Source organism: Leptodactylus fuscus, chromosome 2 (genome assembly GCF_031893055.1).
Source record: "Leptodactylus fuscus isolate aLepFus1 chromosome 2, aLepFus1.hap2, whole genome shotgun sequence".
NCBI lineage: Eukaryota > Metazoa > Chordata > Amphibia > Anura > Leptodactylidae > Leptodactylus > Leptodactylus fuscus.
This window is the reverse complement of record NC_134266.1, coordinates 254,236,105-254,252,562: the sequence shown is the minus strand read 5'-3', so window position 1 is coordinate 254,252,562 and position 16,458 is coordinate 254,236,105. Positions and strand designations below refer to the sequence as shown.

At 42.3% G+C, this 16,458-nt stretch overlaps 1 protein-coding gene across 1 annotated transcript in view; it reads left to right on the top strand.

Annotated features, from left to right (window-relative positions):
- RNF17 (ring finger protein 17) overlaps window positions 1-16,458 on the top strand; it is a 66,605-nt gene that overhangs the window by 28,734 nt on the left and 21,413 nt on the right. The window contains exons 15-21 of the mRNA XM_075266056.1: window positions 417-537; window positions 1,150-1,261; window positions 3,077-3,277; window positions 6,054-6,198; window positions 10,243-10,361; window positions 13,514-13,604; window positions 16,239-16,354. Coding sequence (XP_075122157.1) covers window positions 417-537; window positions 1,150-1,261; window positions 3,077-3,277; window positions 6,054-6,198; window positions 10,243-10,361; window positions 13,514-13,604; window positions 16,239-16,354 — 905 coding nt within the window. The remainder of the gene's footprint in view (window positions 1-416; window positions 538-1,149; window positions 1,262-3,076; window positions 3,278-6,053; window positions 6,199-10,242; window positions 10,362-13,513; window positions 13,605-16,238; window positions 16,355-16,458) is intronic.

Genomic DNA, 16,458 nt, shown 5'->3' with positions numbered 1-16,458 from the left:
TGCAAAAATCTCCGTGTGAACATACCCTTAGGTTCCATTCACACGGAGGAAAATGGTGAGGAATTTGTTGTGGAATTTTCCACGCTGAAAAAAAAAGCCTCCCATTGATTTCATTGGTTCTGCTAGCTTTTTTTTTTTTTAACTAGCGGAATTTTTCACGAGTGGTAAAAAAAAAAAAGAAAAAAAAAAGCTAGAGGCACTCATTGAAGTCAATGGGAGGATTTTTTTTAGCGCTGAAAATTCAGCGCCAAATAAAGGGCCATTTTCCTACGTGTGAATGGACCCTAAGTGGCTGGAGCAGAACTCCATGGAGTCGGAGACCCGCCTTCAGTGCACTAACTCATTTGAATTTCCCTTTTAATAGTCTTTTATTTATTTTGCCTTTTTAACCCTTTTCACTATTCGTGTATTCTCAGGCAATTTGCTGCAGGCTTGCTTATATTCAGCCTCCTAATGCCGGACCAATTTGGAGCTCAGATGCGTGTCTTCTGTTTGATAAGCTGACTGGCAATAAACAGCTAAGGTGTACTTCACTAGGTACAGAACTCGGCATCATGTCATTGCATGTGTACAGTATGTTATAATTACAATTGAGGCTTTCTATCACAGGCTTCATGTATTGGGGTTGATTGAACATGCTTGAAATTCGCTTTATCACGAATACTTAGCACATGGGAGTTCCTGCATCCTTTACTTTTTACAGTCTATGTGTTTGTAAATGTCAGGTTCAGAGATAAATCCATTTAATAAATACATTTTAGTTTTACAGTACATTTTGTGAACAAATAAGTATAAATTTATTTATTTTTTTCTCTATAGAGAAGGGAGGAGGAAAAGGATAGAGACATGAGGAAGGGTACACCATTAATCCAGCATTATCAAAGATCATTTTAATATTAGGCCAGGAAAGTTGAAAAACAAAGAACAAATAACATACTCTCAGTTTATTTGGCACATAAGAAACAGTACAAGTATAAGAATATTACACAGGTTCAAAACGTAATGGGGACCTGGGTGCTCCTGACAATCCCTCTCACATAAGCAAGAAGCAAGTCAAGGACTGTATGAAATGATGGGGCAGTGTACGGGCTCGACGGTGAGTTACACCAGAGCAGCTTTTTGACATGCACCCTTTATTTGCTTACGCAGGTGTCCTGCTTGAGAACAAGCTATCAGTTGAGATTTTTGATATTGATCCAAGCAACGTGACCAGCATTAACACCATGCTTGTTGAGGAAAAAGTTGCCTCTTATATACAGTGGTAAGTTTTTCTTCTTTGCAAGACGTTAACATCTGAATATTGTTACGGTAGAAACTCATTTTGGTTCCAAACAGGGATCCCAACTCATTGTCTGTGAGTGGTCAAATCTTAAAGTACCCTTGGGGATAGTTACAGCTCAGCTGAGTTGGCAGAGAGACACTCATGATACATGACATATGTGCGAAGTCTCTAGAGCGAGCCCACAGTGATATGTTTAGTTATTGTATCAGACTTTAGACTTCAAACTAGGTGACCATATCCAAACAGTATTGTGATACATTAACCTTATAGTGCTTACTTATAGAATATCCCTGATGTACACCAAAAGCACTATAATTCACTTGTCACTATGCTCAGCAATAGATAACAGAAATAGTTGGCAGGAGCATATCCTACAATTACATGATACTTTTTTGAGTTGTATTTGTTATATATGCTTTCCTGTCTTCCTGTTAGTGCTGACCGTGCTTGTCCCTGCAACTTTTGCTCCTTCAGGGTCTTACGGAGCATCTTTGCAATGCAGGAGATGTAGTGTAAGGGTAAGGCCCCACGTTGCGGACTTTCTGTTTCAATTTTACCTATAGGGAAACTGGCAGATTTTCTGTAGGTATAATTGACATGTTGCAATTTCCAAAACCACAGCTCTGGTACATTGACACATTTTTAACGGATATTATTGTATAGTAAGTGGCCTGCCTGGATAGGCTTGTTTCTCCTGTTTAGCCCTTGTTTAAGGAAGACCTTTCACCCCCTGGGGCACATGCGGTTTAATACACCGCTAGAAAGCTGACAGTGCGCTGAATTCAGCGCACTTTTGGCTTTCCCGTTCTATGCATCCAGTGAAGAGCTATCGGTGCTGATACCGTAGCTCTTCACTGTCAGAAGGGCGTTTCTGATAGTCATTCAGGAACGCCCTTCCTCACAGCAGCATCTATAGCGCTGTACTGAACGCTGTAGACCAGTACTGGGGGGGGGGGGGGGGGGCGCGTTCTTCACTGCTCAGTGTCATGGCTGGGCGGTAAGCAACTCCCCCTCTCACAGTACAGCGCTATAGACGCTTCAGTGAGGAAGGGTGTTCCTGGCTGACTGTCAGAAACGCCCTTCTGACAGTGAAGAGCTACAGTACTGGGACCACTAGCTCTTCACCGGAGGCACAGAACACGAAAGCCAATAGTGCGCTGAACTCAGTGCACTGTCGGCTTTCTAGCAGTGTATTAAACAGCATGTCCCCAAAATGGTGAAAGGTCCTCTTTAACTTTTTAGACTCAACCCTACTTTGCAACAGCAACCTACGCCTATTCCTGCTGTGTTTACTTAGTATAAATGTACATTAGTCTTGATACTCTGTAAGGATCCTTCATATAAAGGGGCTTTCTGGGACATTTTAATTGATGTCCAATACCAGGGATTCTCATGGATCAGCTGTTTGAAGCAGCAATTGCACCTCCTGGGCTGTGCTTCTGCTTCACAGGTGAAGTGACATCACATTCATAGACCACATGGCTTGTTTGCAGCTCAGTCCCTTTCAAGTGAATGGACTAAGCTGCAATACCAAGTACAGGTGATATGTTTGGTATGTACTGAAGAGGCTACAATGAGGACCTAAACACTACAGCCTCTTAAAACAATTGATCGACCAGGGACTGAATGTCGCATCCCTGACTATCTTTAATTGATGATCAATCATCAATAATTTATTCTGGAAACTCCCTTTAAATGGAGGTATGCACCAGAGCGTAAAGAACTGTTCTGTCTGATTGTTTTTTAACTTTGGGATCTGGAGGAATTTTTATCAATTTTTTTGTTGCTCTTCAGTAAATCCGATTCCCGCATTGATCATCTGCCAGTGCAGGAAGTATGGGATCCAGTAACCAATCTATTACCTGACTCTGAGGAAGAATACATGGATAACATCTCTCTGTTTGAGCGGAAAGAGATTGAAGTGTACATCAGTCATGTCGTGTCTCCCAGCAAAATCTTCATACGGTGGTTAACTTCACAGAACATTATCAAAAAGTAATGTCTTTAGTTTTGCATAATGGCTAAAAAAATGTATAGTGTCACATTTAGCTTCTATTCACACTGCATCTGTAATATATGATAGGAGGATTTCCCAATGTATAACGTCAACACATGCCATTGTCAACGGGTGCCCATAAACGCCCATGTTGGAGAAAAAAAAAAAGAATACCATTCATTATACATTTTATATAAAATACTTATGGATAGCACTGTGGTGTCGACTACACCATCCGTCACAAGATGTATTGATGCCCAAAGCACTCTCTTCACTTCTTTTGGGTGAATGGAAACCTATAGAGCAGTGATGGCGAACCTTTTAGAGACCGAGTGCCCAAACTGCAACCCAAAACCCACAAAATTTTCACGGAGTGCCAACACGACAATATAGACTTAATACTATGCGGATCCACAATTGCGGACAGTTACTGACCAAAAATTACAGTCATGTGGGGCTTTACAGAGCTTTCAATAATACAAACAACGTTGTACTGAAATGTAAAGGTCTCGGCATTTGGTACTTTGAACAATTAATTTTCACTATTTACATCGCACAGGATCTGTTTTATAGTTACCGTGTAATATTCTTACATCCTGTACTAATATCACGTCTGCTATAAAACAGATACTGTGTGATATAAATAGTGAGGGGACCCCAGACAGTATTATATGCTCTGCAGTGGGCCCACCACACAATATTATATTCTCCACAGTACCACAGTAGCCCCCCAGTGTTATATGCTCCGCAGTAGGTGTCCCCCCCCCCCCCACAGGATTATATGCTCCACAGTGGCATCCACACACAGTATTGTGTGCTTATAAATAGCCCCCCCCCCCCAGTATTATATGCTCTTTAGTACACCCCCCAGTATTATAAGCCACCCCAGTATTATAAGCCCCCCCAGTATTATACACTCCCCCCAGTATTATAAGCCCCCTCAGTATTATACACTCCCCCCAGTATTATACACCCCACCCAGTATTATAAGCCCCCCTAGTATTATACACTCCCCCCAGTATTATAAGCCCCCTCAGTATTATACACTCCCCCCAGTATTATACACTCCCCCCAGTATTATACACTCCCCCCAGTATTATACACCCCACCCAGTATTATAAGCCCCCCCAGTATTATACACTCCCCCCCAGTATCATACACCCCACCAAGTATTATAAGCGCTCCCCCCAACATCATATACACAGTGAGCCACTCTCATACTCACCCCTGAAGAGCCGCCGGCATCCACCTTCTTGTCACTGGCGGCGCTGATGACGTCATCGCGCCCGCGTCGGGGCAGAGGTCAAACTCTGCAGCCAGTGTAGGCCACGGTCGCGCGATCCGCGGCCTACCCTGACAGCTTTCAGCTGTATGTGCATTTGCACATACAACTGAAGGCAGTGATCGCTCATCAACGGGGAATCCTGTACCGGATTCCCTGTTGGTGAGCGATCCGGGCGACCGCACGCATGCCAGCATGGAGGGCTCTGCGTGCCCTCTCTGGCACGCGTGCCATAGGTTCGCCATCACTGCTATAGAGTATCTTTACATACCTGTCTTGTACGGAATCCTTATCCCAAATTAAGAGCAGGTCTGTAATCTAGGCAACTAAATGTAAACACTATGGAGAGAGATTTAGCTGTATCTGGCAAAGAGAGAAAGATGGATGAGGCATGGTTCACATCTGCGCATGGGTTTTCCCAAGCGGACCCCCCGAACGGAAACCTAATCCGCATAAAAAAGTGGTTAGCTTAGGAAATCCACGGACACCATTGACTAAAATGGAGTCTGTGTGGTTTCTGTTCGGTTTCTGCTTGAAAAGCAGCACTTTTCTCTTTGCACTTTTCATGCGGAGAGGGGAACAAAATCGCCGTACGGAGTGTTTGGTAAAACACTTCTGTCAGCTTAAAGGGGTTTTCATTTTCAAAAAAGTCTGTTAGTGTTATTAATAGGTTAATAAGGAACCCAAATACCTGTAGCAGTGTTTTGGGTGATTTTCTGAGTTAGACTGTGAGCTCCTGGCATCTTCTGCATTTGTTTACATGAGTAGCTTCATGTTCTGTTTTCCTACTACTACCATAAGACCTTGCACTTCACTCAGAGCTGACTGCCTCCCCATCCCTCTCTCACTACGCCCTTCACTACTTCCCCCTTTCTCACTCACACCCCCTCCCTGTTTCCGTAGATAGCCCTTCCCTTCATTACTAGCCCATCCTAACTAACTCAACACCCATCCTTCTTCCCCCACCTCATCATACTTACTTATCTTCCTGTCCGCGCTTGGGATGTCACCACATGTGCAATAATAGAACAGGCATCCCCTGCGCTGTTGCTGAAGCTGGTGAGTAGAGATGGATGTGTAACGGCTTCCCTCCGCACTGTGCATGAAAGCGTTTTGGTGCTATTGCACATGTGTGAAGAGGAGCCTTTCAAAGATGATGTATCGGGTCTGGATCTCACAAGAGGAAATGGTGAGTACAATGGGGCTGTGGGCAGGTCCTTTACACTAATGTAGCAGGTCAGGATACCAATTAGACAGAAAACCCACTATGTCAACAGAAAAGTCACATGACCTACATTTATTACAGAACAACAAAAGAATATTGAAAACAGATGTACATTAGGAAGTTGGAGGGGGGAAGGAGCATGGGACTTTTTATTAAAATATTGATTTATCCTGGGCAACCCCTTTTAAGCTACACGTATGAATATGATCCTTGAGACCCCTTTTAATGATTGTCCAGTTAACATATTTTTCTGCTTTGGGGGTTCCAGTTTGCAAGCGAATATGTTAGAGCGGTACGAGAATTCAAAACCGGAAGCCATACAGTGGCAAGTGGATATGATGGTCGCAGTTGAGTATGATAAGAAGTGGAGACGCGCAAAGGTTACAAAAGTTATATCGGACAATCAGGTTGAGGTAAGAATATTGTAGTTTACACAACCTTCACATTTACATAGAAAATCATGTGCCCCGGGGCAACATGGTGGCTCAGTGGTTAGCATTGTAGCCTTGCAGCGCTGGACTCCTGGGTTCGAATCCCCCCCAGGAACAACATCTATAAGCAGTTTGTATGTTCTCCCTGTGTTTGCGCGGATTTCCTCCCATTCTGCAAAGACATACTGATAGGAAAAAAAATGTACATTGTGATCCCTATATGGGGCTCACAATCTACATATAAAAAAGAAAATCATGTGCCCCGATTTTTACAGTTAGTGTTGCCTAACCAATTGTCGCTGTGGGGAATCTTTTGTACCTATTTCTAGGATACAGCTTTTGTTAAAATAATTGTGTCAGGATCTAAAGTAGTTACAGTTAGGGCCAGAAATATTTGGACAGTGACACAAGTTTTGTTATTTTAGCTGTTTACTAAAACATGTTTAGAAATACAATTATATATATAATATGGGCTGAAAGTGCACACTCCCAGCTGCAATATGAGAGTTTCCACATCCAAATCGGAGAAAGGGTTTAGGAATCATAGCTCTGTAATGCATAGCCTCCTCTTTTTCAAGGGACCAAAAGTAATTGGACAATGGACTCTAAGGGCTGCAATTAACTTTGAAGGTGTCTCCCTCGTAAACCTGTAATCAATGAAGTAGTTAAAGGGGTCTGGGGTTGATTCCAGGTGTGTGGTTTTGCATTTGGAAGCTGTTGCTGTGACCAGACAACATGCGGTCAAAGGAACTCTCAATTGAGGTGAAGCAGAACATCCTGAGGCTGAAAAAAAAGAAAAAATCCATCAGAGAGATAGCAGACATGCTTGGAGTAGCAAAATCAACAGTCGGGTACATTCTAAGAAAAAAGGAATTGACTGGTGAGCTTGGGAACTCAAAAAGGCCTGGGCGTCCACGGATGACAACAGTGGTGGATGATCGCCGCATACTTTCTTTGGTCAAGAAGAACCCGTTCACAACATCAACTGAAGTCCAAAACACTCTCAGTGAAGTAGGTGTATCTGTCTCTAAGTCAACAGTAAAGAGAAGACTCCATGAAAGTAAATACAAAGGGTTCACATCTAGATGCAAACCATTCATCAATTCCAAAAATAGACAGGCCAGAGTTAAATTTGCTGAAAAACACCTCAAGAAGCCAGCTCAGTTCTGGAAAAGTATTCTATGGACAGTTGAGACAAAGATCAACCTGTACCAGAATGATGGGAAGAAGAAAGTTTGGAGAAGAAAGGGAACGGCACATGATCCAAGGCACACCACATCCTCTGTAAAACATGGTGGAGGCAACGTGATGGCATGGGCATGCATGGCTTTCAATGGCACTGGGTCACTTGTGTTTATTGATGACATAACAGCAGACAAGAGTAGCCGGATGAATTCTGAAGTGTACTGGGATATACTTTCAGCCCAGATTCAGCCAAATGCTGCCAAGATGATCGGACGGCGCTTCATAGTACAGATGGACAATGACCCCAAGCATACAGCCAAAGCTACCCAGGAGTTCATGAGTGCAAAAAAGTGGAACATTCTGCAATGGCCAAGTCAATCACCAGATCTTAACCCAATTGAGCATGCATTTCACTTGCTCAAATCCAGACTTAAGGCAGAAAGACCCACAAACAAGCAAGACCTGAAGGCTGCGGCTGTAAAGGCCTGGCAAAGCATTAAAGAAGGAGGAAACCCAGCGTTTGGTGATGTCCATGGGTTCCAGACTTAAGGCAGTGATTGCCTCCAAAGGATTCGCAACAAAATATTGAAAATAAAAATATTTTGTTTGGGTTATGTTTATTTGTCCAATTACTTTTGAGCTCCTAAAATGTGGAGTGTTTGTAAAGAAATGTGTACAATTCCTACATTTTCTATCAGATATTTTTGTTCAACCCTTCAAATTAAACGTTACAATCTGCACTTGAATTCTGTTGTAGAGGTTTCATTTCAAAACCAATGTGGTGGCATGCAGAGCCCAACTTGCGAAAATTGTGTCACTGTCCAAATATTTCTGGCCCGAACTGTACGTGTAGAGGTTGTGTGTATGTTATATTTCACTGGACATGTCAGAGATGCCATTTGCCGTTACTGGTACAATAACTCAAAGAGAAAATTGCCTATTAAATGGTCGCTTACTTTTCAGCAGACTTTGCAGAAATCAGTAGTCCAGGTAAGGTTGGGCAATTAATCAAAAAATACCCCAAACTGACTATCAATCCAGTTAACCAGCGTGATTTTGTGCACATCGGTTATTTCAATTTGGTTATTTCAGTACTCGTGAGCTTCTACCTGTTTCAATTTTGGACTGATCACTTCCTAACTGCTATTATTGGAGACACATTGGAGGTGACAAAAATTACAAAAAATGTCTCACTCACCTCTCCTGGACTTCAGGGTGACTCTGTTTCCTCTTCCGGCCTTCAAAATTTCACCAGGGACCACTGAGGCCTATGATTAGGCCTTAGTGGTCAAGTGGTGTGGTGATGCCCAGACACAAGAGTCACAATGCTGCGACACCCACATGACTCCTGAGGCCCAGTCATAAGCCCCAGCGGTCCCTGAAGGATGAGGACCAGCGCAGGAGAGGTGAGTAACAATGTATTTTATGTTTGCTTCCCTCTATGGGCCTTCACTCCAGACAGAGTTTGCATCCAAGTTGAGGGACAAGTTTATCACGGAATGCTGTCAGCTGACACTCCAAGTGCATTCCTTGATACCTTCAACCTTATGGAGCTTCTGCATCTATTCCGTTCCGATAACATGGAGCAAAGTAGGACCTGCTTTATAATCATCCATGTTATCAAAATGGAATGGATACGGGAGCCCCATAGATGTGATTGCATAATGGAATGCACTTGCGTTATCACCCGACTGCATTCTGTAATAAGTTCAGCCCCCGACTCGGGTGCACACTGTGTCGTGTTCATGGACCCTAATAGCAGTTTTAGTTTGGACTTGTTCTGGTTCCAAAAGAAACTGTTTTAACATGACTGAAATTACACTTCTCTATAGAAATCTGGGGAGGGGGGAAGAGTGAATACGAGCAGCAAGAGAGAGAGAGAAGCGGATACAGAGGCTTAGCTTCATGCTGGAGTTAAATAAGAGCTTTCTATGACAACCACAGTACTTTATTCACATTAGTACATGTCAGTACTTCTTCTGTGTATGTAGAAGTGAGAGCTATAGAGCAGATTCTCCTCTACTTACTGTGTGCAGCGTATATTAGCTAGTCTTAATCCATCAGATTAGGAAGAAATGCAGATGACAGATAAAGCCCGCCTGGTAGAAAAGAGCTGAATAATGCAAAATGTAAGTCATATAATGGCCAGAAATAGTATACATGGCTATTCCTGAGGCTTCCATAGAGAATCAATGGAGTGATAGGGTGCAGGCTTGGCTTGCCTCTTCATCAGGAGAGAAAACCCCATTGATTTGTTGGTTGTGCTTTTGTCTGAACACTGTATTGTTAGTCTACTTTCACACGACCCTATTGCAGTTGTGAAACTGTGTGTGTGTGAGCTGGATTTACCAGTCTGAACACGGTGCCATTACCTATGCTGATAGGAATCTCTGCCTCTCCGCCATATGTTATAGTCCTGTAATATAATTACTACTCAACAGTATTGTGTGAGGAGACCAGGACTGTTTTCCTACATAGTGTTCAGGCCAGTAAATCCGGCTCATGCACAGACTAAGGATGGGGTTCACACCAACGCCCGGTCTCCGCTTTATGGGTTTCTGTCTTCTGCCCGAGAACCTGGACAGGAGACGGAAACCGGCAGTCAGTGTCCGCCCGCGAGCGGCCTTGAGCGTCTTCTGGTCTCTGCCGGACGAAGGTGTGAACCCGCCCTGAGTTTCATGGCCAAAACTCGGACATGTAATACAAGCCTTACCAATGAAAACTAACAGAACAATTTACTAGAGCAATGAAAAGGATACCTTCTTATTTTTTAGAAGTTTCTCTAATTTCTATATTTTTATTTTTACATTCTTCAAATTGTCAAATCACTTTATTTTCCAGGTATTCTGTTATGACTATGGTCTACAGGAAGTGACAAATGTCACCAATTTAAGAACACTGGATGAAAGCTTTATGGTATATGGTAGCATGTGTCTGGAGTGCTCCCTCATGGATATAAAGTATGTATTATAAACGATTGGGCTTATTAGTCCATATCCAAAATGAATCAGTTGTATTATGATTGATTTCATTATATGTAATGTACTTTTAAAGGACTTTACTAGTGTAGAACACCTATTTTCAGGTATTATTTTAGGATATCGGGAGCCTTGTCTATTAAACAGTGTGAATAGCAGCTACAAAAGGTGTCACTTGTCCTGAAGGGCCCATCTGTGTTTAAGGAAATTTTGTGGCTCCAAGTGCATTTTTCATACTGGTGACCTATTCACTGGCTTCCACAGAGTCAATCAAGTTCCAAAGTATTCACAGTCTCTTGTAAGACAAAGCTTCTGGCTTGTACTTAGCCAGGCCTCATGCCAGAGTGCTCTCCTTCCTCCTACTCCCTGAGGTCATGGAGAAGCCAATTCAAGGACAATTGGGAAGTTCCTTCATGAAAGTTGAGTCCCTGCTGGAATGGAAGGTTAACTTTGCTCTTGACCACCCCACTCTTTACGTCAGAGTGAGCCTGGTAGTCACAGAGCGTTATTAGGCCATAAACATGACCTGGTGTTTATTACTTCAAAGAAGTTAAGTCCAGACTGGGTCATAAACAGGCAGGGAGTCTGTTCCTGTACTCACAGGACGGCAATGTCACACTGTTTATGTGCAAAAAGAGAAAAAGACATGGCCCGCACATCCCAGTCTTATACATTGATCTATTGCTTCTGAGCAAATTCTACAATACTGACCATGAGATCCTTAGTATACATATTGATCAAGGTGTATAAGCCCACTAGCCACTTCACAGCAACCTCTTTATAGTGGGTCCCTACTCTACTGGGCGCGGCGCTGCACAGCGCCCGCAACACAGCGCTTCCAGGGCGAGCGACCCAGTGGTCCGGCAACACCCCTGCCACCAGAACAAGCCCCCAGGCTCTGGGCCGCGCCGCCCCACGGGCACAGTGCCACAGAAGCAGCAGACGCCACGCAGCACCGTACCATGTGAACAGATCTCAAAAATTCACCTTACCATATTGCTCCAGTCAGAGGACTGAGAGCTAGTAGGTGGGTCCCTTTTTGCAGTCTCCTGCTAATTAAAAACACCTGGGCAAATGGGGGGCAAAAAAATAATAAAAATGGTGAAGGAAGAGACTTACCATATATATTACCGTGTTTCCCCAAAAATAAGACAGTGTCTTATATTAAATTTTGGTCCTAAAGATATGCTATGTGTTATTTTCAGGGGATTTCTTATTTTATTTTTGTGTGCTGCTGCCACCACTGCGCTACGCTGAGATGTGCTTGCTGCGCAAAAATTGTGTAAAGAAAACATTGCAGCCGGCTGAACGCTGTGTGCGGTGCTCCGTGTGCGCAGGAAAGTTGGCTGCTGCTGTGATACCGTACGTTGTATCCTCTGTTCCTGCTGCTGTGGGATGAGCTGGGAGAGTGGATTCCCTGCCACATACGATGCTTAGTGTATATAGACAAACATGGTAGAAAGGGGGAAAAAATTAAGAAATATCAAGGCATCATGCATAACCCCTAGTATGGTCCAACATAGGATCCTGAGTTCAACTAATATCAACAAACCAAAAAAGGAACAACAGGAATAAGGTATAAAAATATATATTTTATTCAACAACAACAAAACACATAACACTAATAAAAGGTGACTAATCACCAGTTACCATCAAATGACTGTGGGTACATGGGTGGTAAAATATGGGTAAGAACACCCCGGGGACACGTGGGCACGTTTTTTGTGGTGAACACTGGTTCCTACACTATGGGTAAGCTCACCATTTGACTGATATTTAGTGATTCTGGTATGACTATTACTAATATATGAGTCACTTAGACTTATACCTTTTCCTTCCGGATAGGGGGTAATACTTATAGTTTAGGAGGTACTGCATATTGTTCAGCATTACACTCCCTCCTTAATGCATTTGTTATTTCTATTGACTACACCGTCTATTCAATACACTTGTATATACATATATATTCGGTGTAATTCCAAAATACCCCACTAGGGGGAGTCATAACACTATTTATGCATTACATAACAATTGTGCAGTAATATCTTTATATGCTGATATCTAGTACGACTATATGAGACTGTCTGGTATACTTACCTCCTCATAGATCTGTGTGTATATGTTATTGTACTTCTTATCCCCTTTATGGTGTTCTTACCCATATTTTACCACCCATGTACCCACGGTCATTTGATGGTAACTGGTGATTAGTCACCTTTTATTAGTGTTATGTGTTTTGTTGTTGTTGAATAAAATTTATATTTTTATACCTTATTCCTGTTGTTCCTTTTTTGGTTTGTTGATGCTTAGTGTATGCACAGCGGGCTCATCCTACGGCAGCAGGAACACTGGATACAACGTATCGCAGTGGCGTCAGAAGCCGGCATACTTGTGTACACGGAACATCGTGCACAGTGTTCAGCCGGCTGCAATGTTTTTCTTCATACAATGTTTGCACAGAAAGACTATTATTAGGGGATGTCTTACTTTCGGGAGGTGACTTATATTAGGCAATTCATCAAAACTTCTACTACGTCTTACTTTCGGGGGATGACTTATTTTCGGGGAAACAGAGTATGTAAAAAGAGAGAAAGACATGGCCCGCACATCCCAGTCTTATACATTGATCTGTTGCTTCTCAGCAAATTCTACAATACTGACCATGAGGTTCTTAGTATACATATTGATGAAGGTGTATAAGACCTCCCGCCAATATCTCACTATTTACCAGTCCCAGGTATTAATTATAACACACCTACCATTGTACGATACATCCATAAACACTATATTCTCAAATGATAGATACACGAAAAAACATATTCCCATAATGATACATACAAAAGTGTGCTTCCTTTGTCACATGTGCATTACTCTAGTAGTTGGTGTATGCATACTTAGGGCGGGCCCACATCTGCGCCCGTGCGCGCTTTATGCAATCCTGCTGGGTTTCCGTCTTCTGCCCCGAGAAACTGGACAGGGGAGGGAAACCCGGCAGTCAGTTTTCAATCCCATTCAAGTGAATGGGAACCCGCTCTTAGCTTTACAAATGTCTTGAGTAAGATGTTGGTTTACCTTACCACCTCACTTTATAATAGAAGTAATATAACTGTATTTGCTTCTTCTGTGTTTTACAGGCCTGCTGGTGGAAGTCAGAACTGGACTGCAACAGCTTGTGACTTGCTTTCCAGTTATCTTTGTGGAGCCACAGTCACAGTGATTATTGAAGTCAGTGTAAAAAAAATAAAATAAAAAAATCATACCCTGTAAAGCGATCCCCAATGCTTTCACGAGTCCCTGAATAGGAAATATCCACTCAGTAGCGGCAACAATGCCTGGCCTCTGCCATTGATTACATGAGCGGTCATTTCGTGTGTGTCAAGAGAGACCAGCAGGGGACCTAAGCATTCGCTAGTTGTCACTAGTTTGTTTAAAGCCTACCAATTATATAAAAGAACATTTTCATAAATGAATAGTACAGGCGAAAATAAGAAATTTAAATATATCTTATTAAAGAAATCTGTTTACGTCTCCAGTTTTCGGGCAGTTTACTTTCTCCATGTTAATCTATGAAGGGAGGAGAGATATAGAAAAGACACTGAAACAATTGCTGCTGTTTCACTCTTGTGTTCACAGCTATTTTAACACTACTAAGTTGTAGATAAGAAGCTGATAATAAACATAATGAAGCAATAAATCCATTAACTAGGCAGGAGAAATCCTACACCATCCCTCCCTGCTTCATAGGTTTGTATGTGTGAGGCTAAATATGGAGAAGGAGAAAAGTGTAAACAAGCAGTCAGATTTAAGATAAGGAGCAGAAGAGCAGCTTAATAAGTGGAGAAGGAAACTGATCTCCTTAGTAAGATATATTACAAAGTTTCTTATTGTATCCTGCACTATTCAGGTTTGAAAAGTTGTTTATACCTGGAGGAAATGTTTTAACCCCTTAGCGACCCTTGACGTAACTGTACGTCATGGGTCGCATGGGGATGTATAGAGCGAGCTCACACGCTGAGCTCGCTCCATACACGGCAGATGCCGGCTGTATAATACAGCCAGGACCTGCCAATAACAGCAGCGGTCGGTGCCCGAGCCGATCGCTGCTGTTAACCCTTTACACACTGCGGTCAAACGCGACCGCAGCGTGTAAACGGCGCCGGCGGCATGGGCGCCGCCATGTTTCCCCGATCGCCGCCCTCCTGAACGTCACATGAGGGCGGTGATCGGTTGCTATGACAGCCGGAAGCCTATTGAAGGCTTCCAGGCTTGTCTCTGCACTAGATCTATTAGACGATGCCAGAGGCCTCGTCTAATAGAAGTGCTGCGATTTTCCTATTCACTGCAATACTGTAGTATTGCAGTGAATAGTATGAGCGATCAGACCCCCTAGGTTTCAAGGTACCTAAGGGGTCTGATCATAAATGTAACAGAAGAAAAAAAAAGTTTTTAAAAGTATTAAAAAAAATAAAAAAAATATAAAAGTTCAAATCACCCCCCTTTCCCTAGATTAGCTATAAAAGTAATTAAAGAACATTAAACATAAACATATTAGGTATCCCCGCGCTCCAAAATGCCCGAACTATTAGAATATTAAAACATTTATCCCGTACTGCGAACGGCGTAGCGGCAAAAAAAATAAAAACAGCCAAAAAGCGTTTTTTTCAACACTTTGCCTCCTATAAAAAATTGAATAAAAAGTGATCAAACCATCAGATCTTTCCCCAAATGGTATCAATAGAAACGTCATCTTGTCCCGCATAAAAAGACACCACAACCAGCTCCATACATGGAAATATGAAAAAGTTACAGGTGTTAGAACATGATGACACAAAATTTTTTTTCTATTTTGCAAAGTTTATCATTTTTTTAAAAGTATCAAAACATTTCAAATACTATATAAATTTGGTATCACCGCGTTCGTACTGACACGTAGAACACAGGTAACATGTCATTTGTACCAAACAGTGAACGCTGTAAAAATTAAACCCATAAGAAAATGGCAAAAAATGCATTTTTTCTCCAATTGCACCTCATTCTGAATTTTTTTCCAGCTTCCCAGTACATTGCACAGCATATTGAATGATGCCATTACAAAGTACAATTTGTCCCGCAAACAATAAGCCATCATGTGACTCTGTGAACTGAAAAATGAAAAAGTTATGGCTCTTGAAATGTGAGGAGGGGAAAACGAAAATGCGAAACCAAAAAATGGCCTGGTCCTTAAGGGGTTAAGGGTCAGAATTGGGGCCGGTTTAACCATAGGGAAAATGATGCATCTGTTGCGGGTTGGTTGTATGCGGGTCACCACCCGGCCTATATGAGGTTTACTGTGTTTTCAAATATCTTTATGACTTGGCCAGACAATTTTATCTGTAAAACTACAGACTTTAACATGATTATTACTGCCCCTGGATTAAATTTGCGGTATTACTAGCAAAATTATGTGGCCAAAAAAAGCTATTTTAAAGGGAACCTGTCTGGTAGTATTCCACCATAAACTGGTCCCATGATGTACAGGATAGAGTACTTGGCTTTGCATTGTTCCCATTCTCTAATGTTTATGCTGAAGTTAAACATGTCTAAAAGCATAAAAAGTGATCTGCAAATAAAGCTAAGTAGTCAGTATGGGCGGGGGGCAGCTTCAGTCTAGTCCTGCTGTTCCCTTGTTAGTCACATCTCCTGGGCATCATTGACATCAGGCCTGCTCACTTGCTGATGTCACGAAGTAGATTGCAAGGAGGTATGATAAGCAAAGGGCATGACTAGGTTGTATCTGTGACTACTTAGGGTAATGTGGCTTAAGTATTAGTGCATTTAGCATTGTATTAATGTCAAGTATTATTATATTTTCTTCTATAGGACAATGCATCATCTTGGCCTTTGCCTGTTAGAATTTTATGCAAGGATGAATCCCAACAGCTGGTGGACATCTCTGAATTCTTGGTGAAAAAGGGTTTGGCTCTGAGAGATAGAAGGTCTGTACTGGTGACCCTGCAATTCTCTGAAATAGTTTTAATGTCCGTTGCTCTCATCCATCATAGTTTGAGAGCAACAGCAATAGAGTGCCATTGAAGGGTAG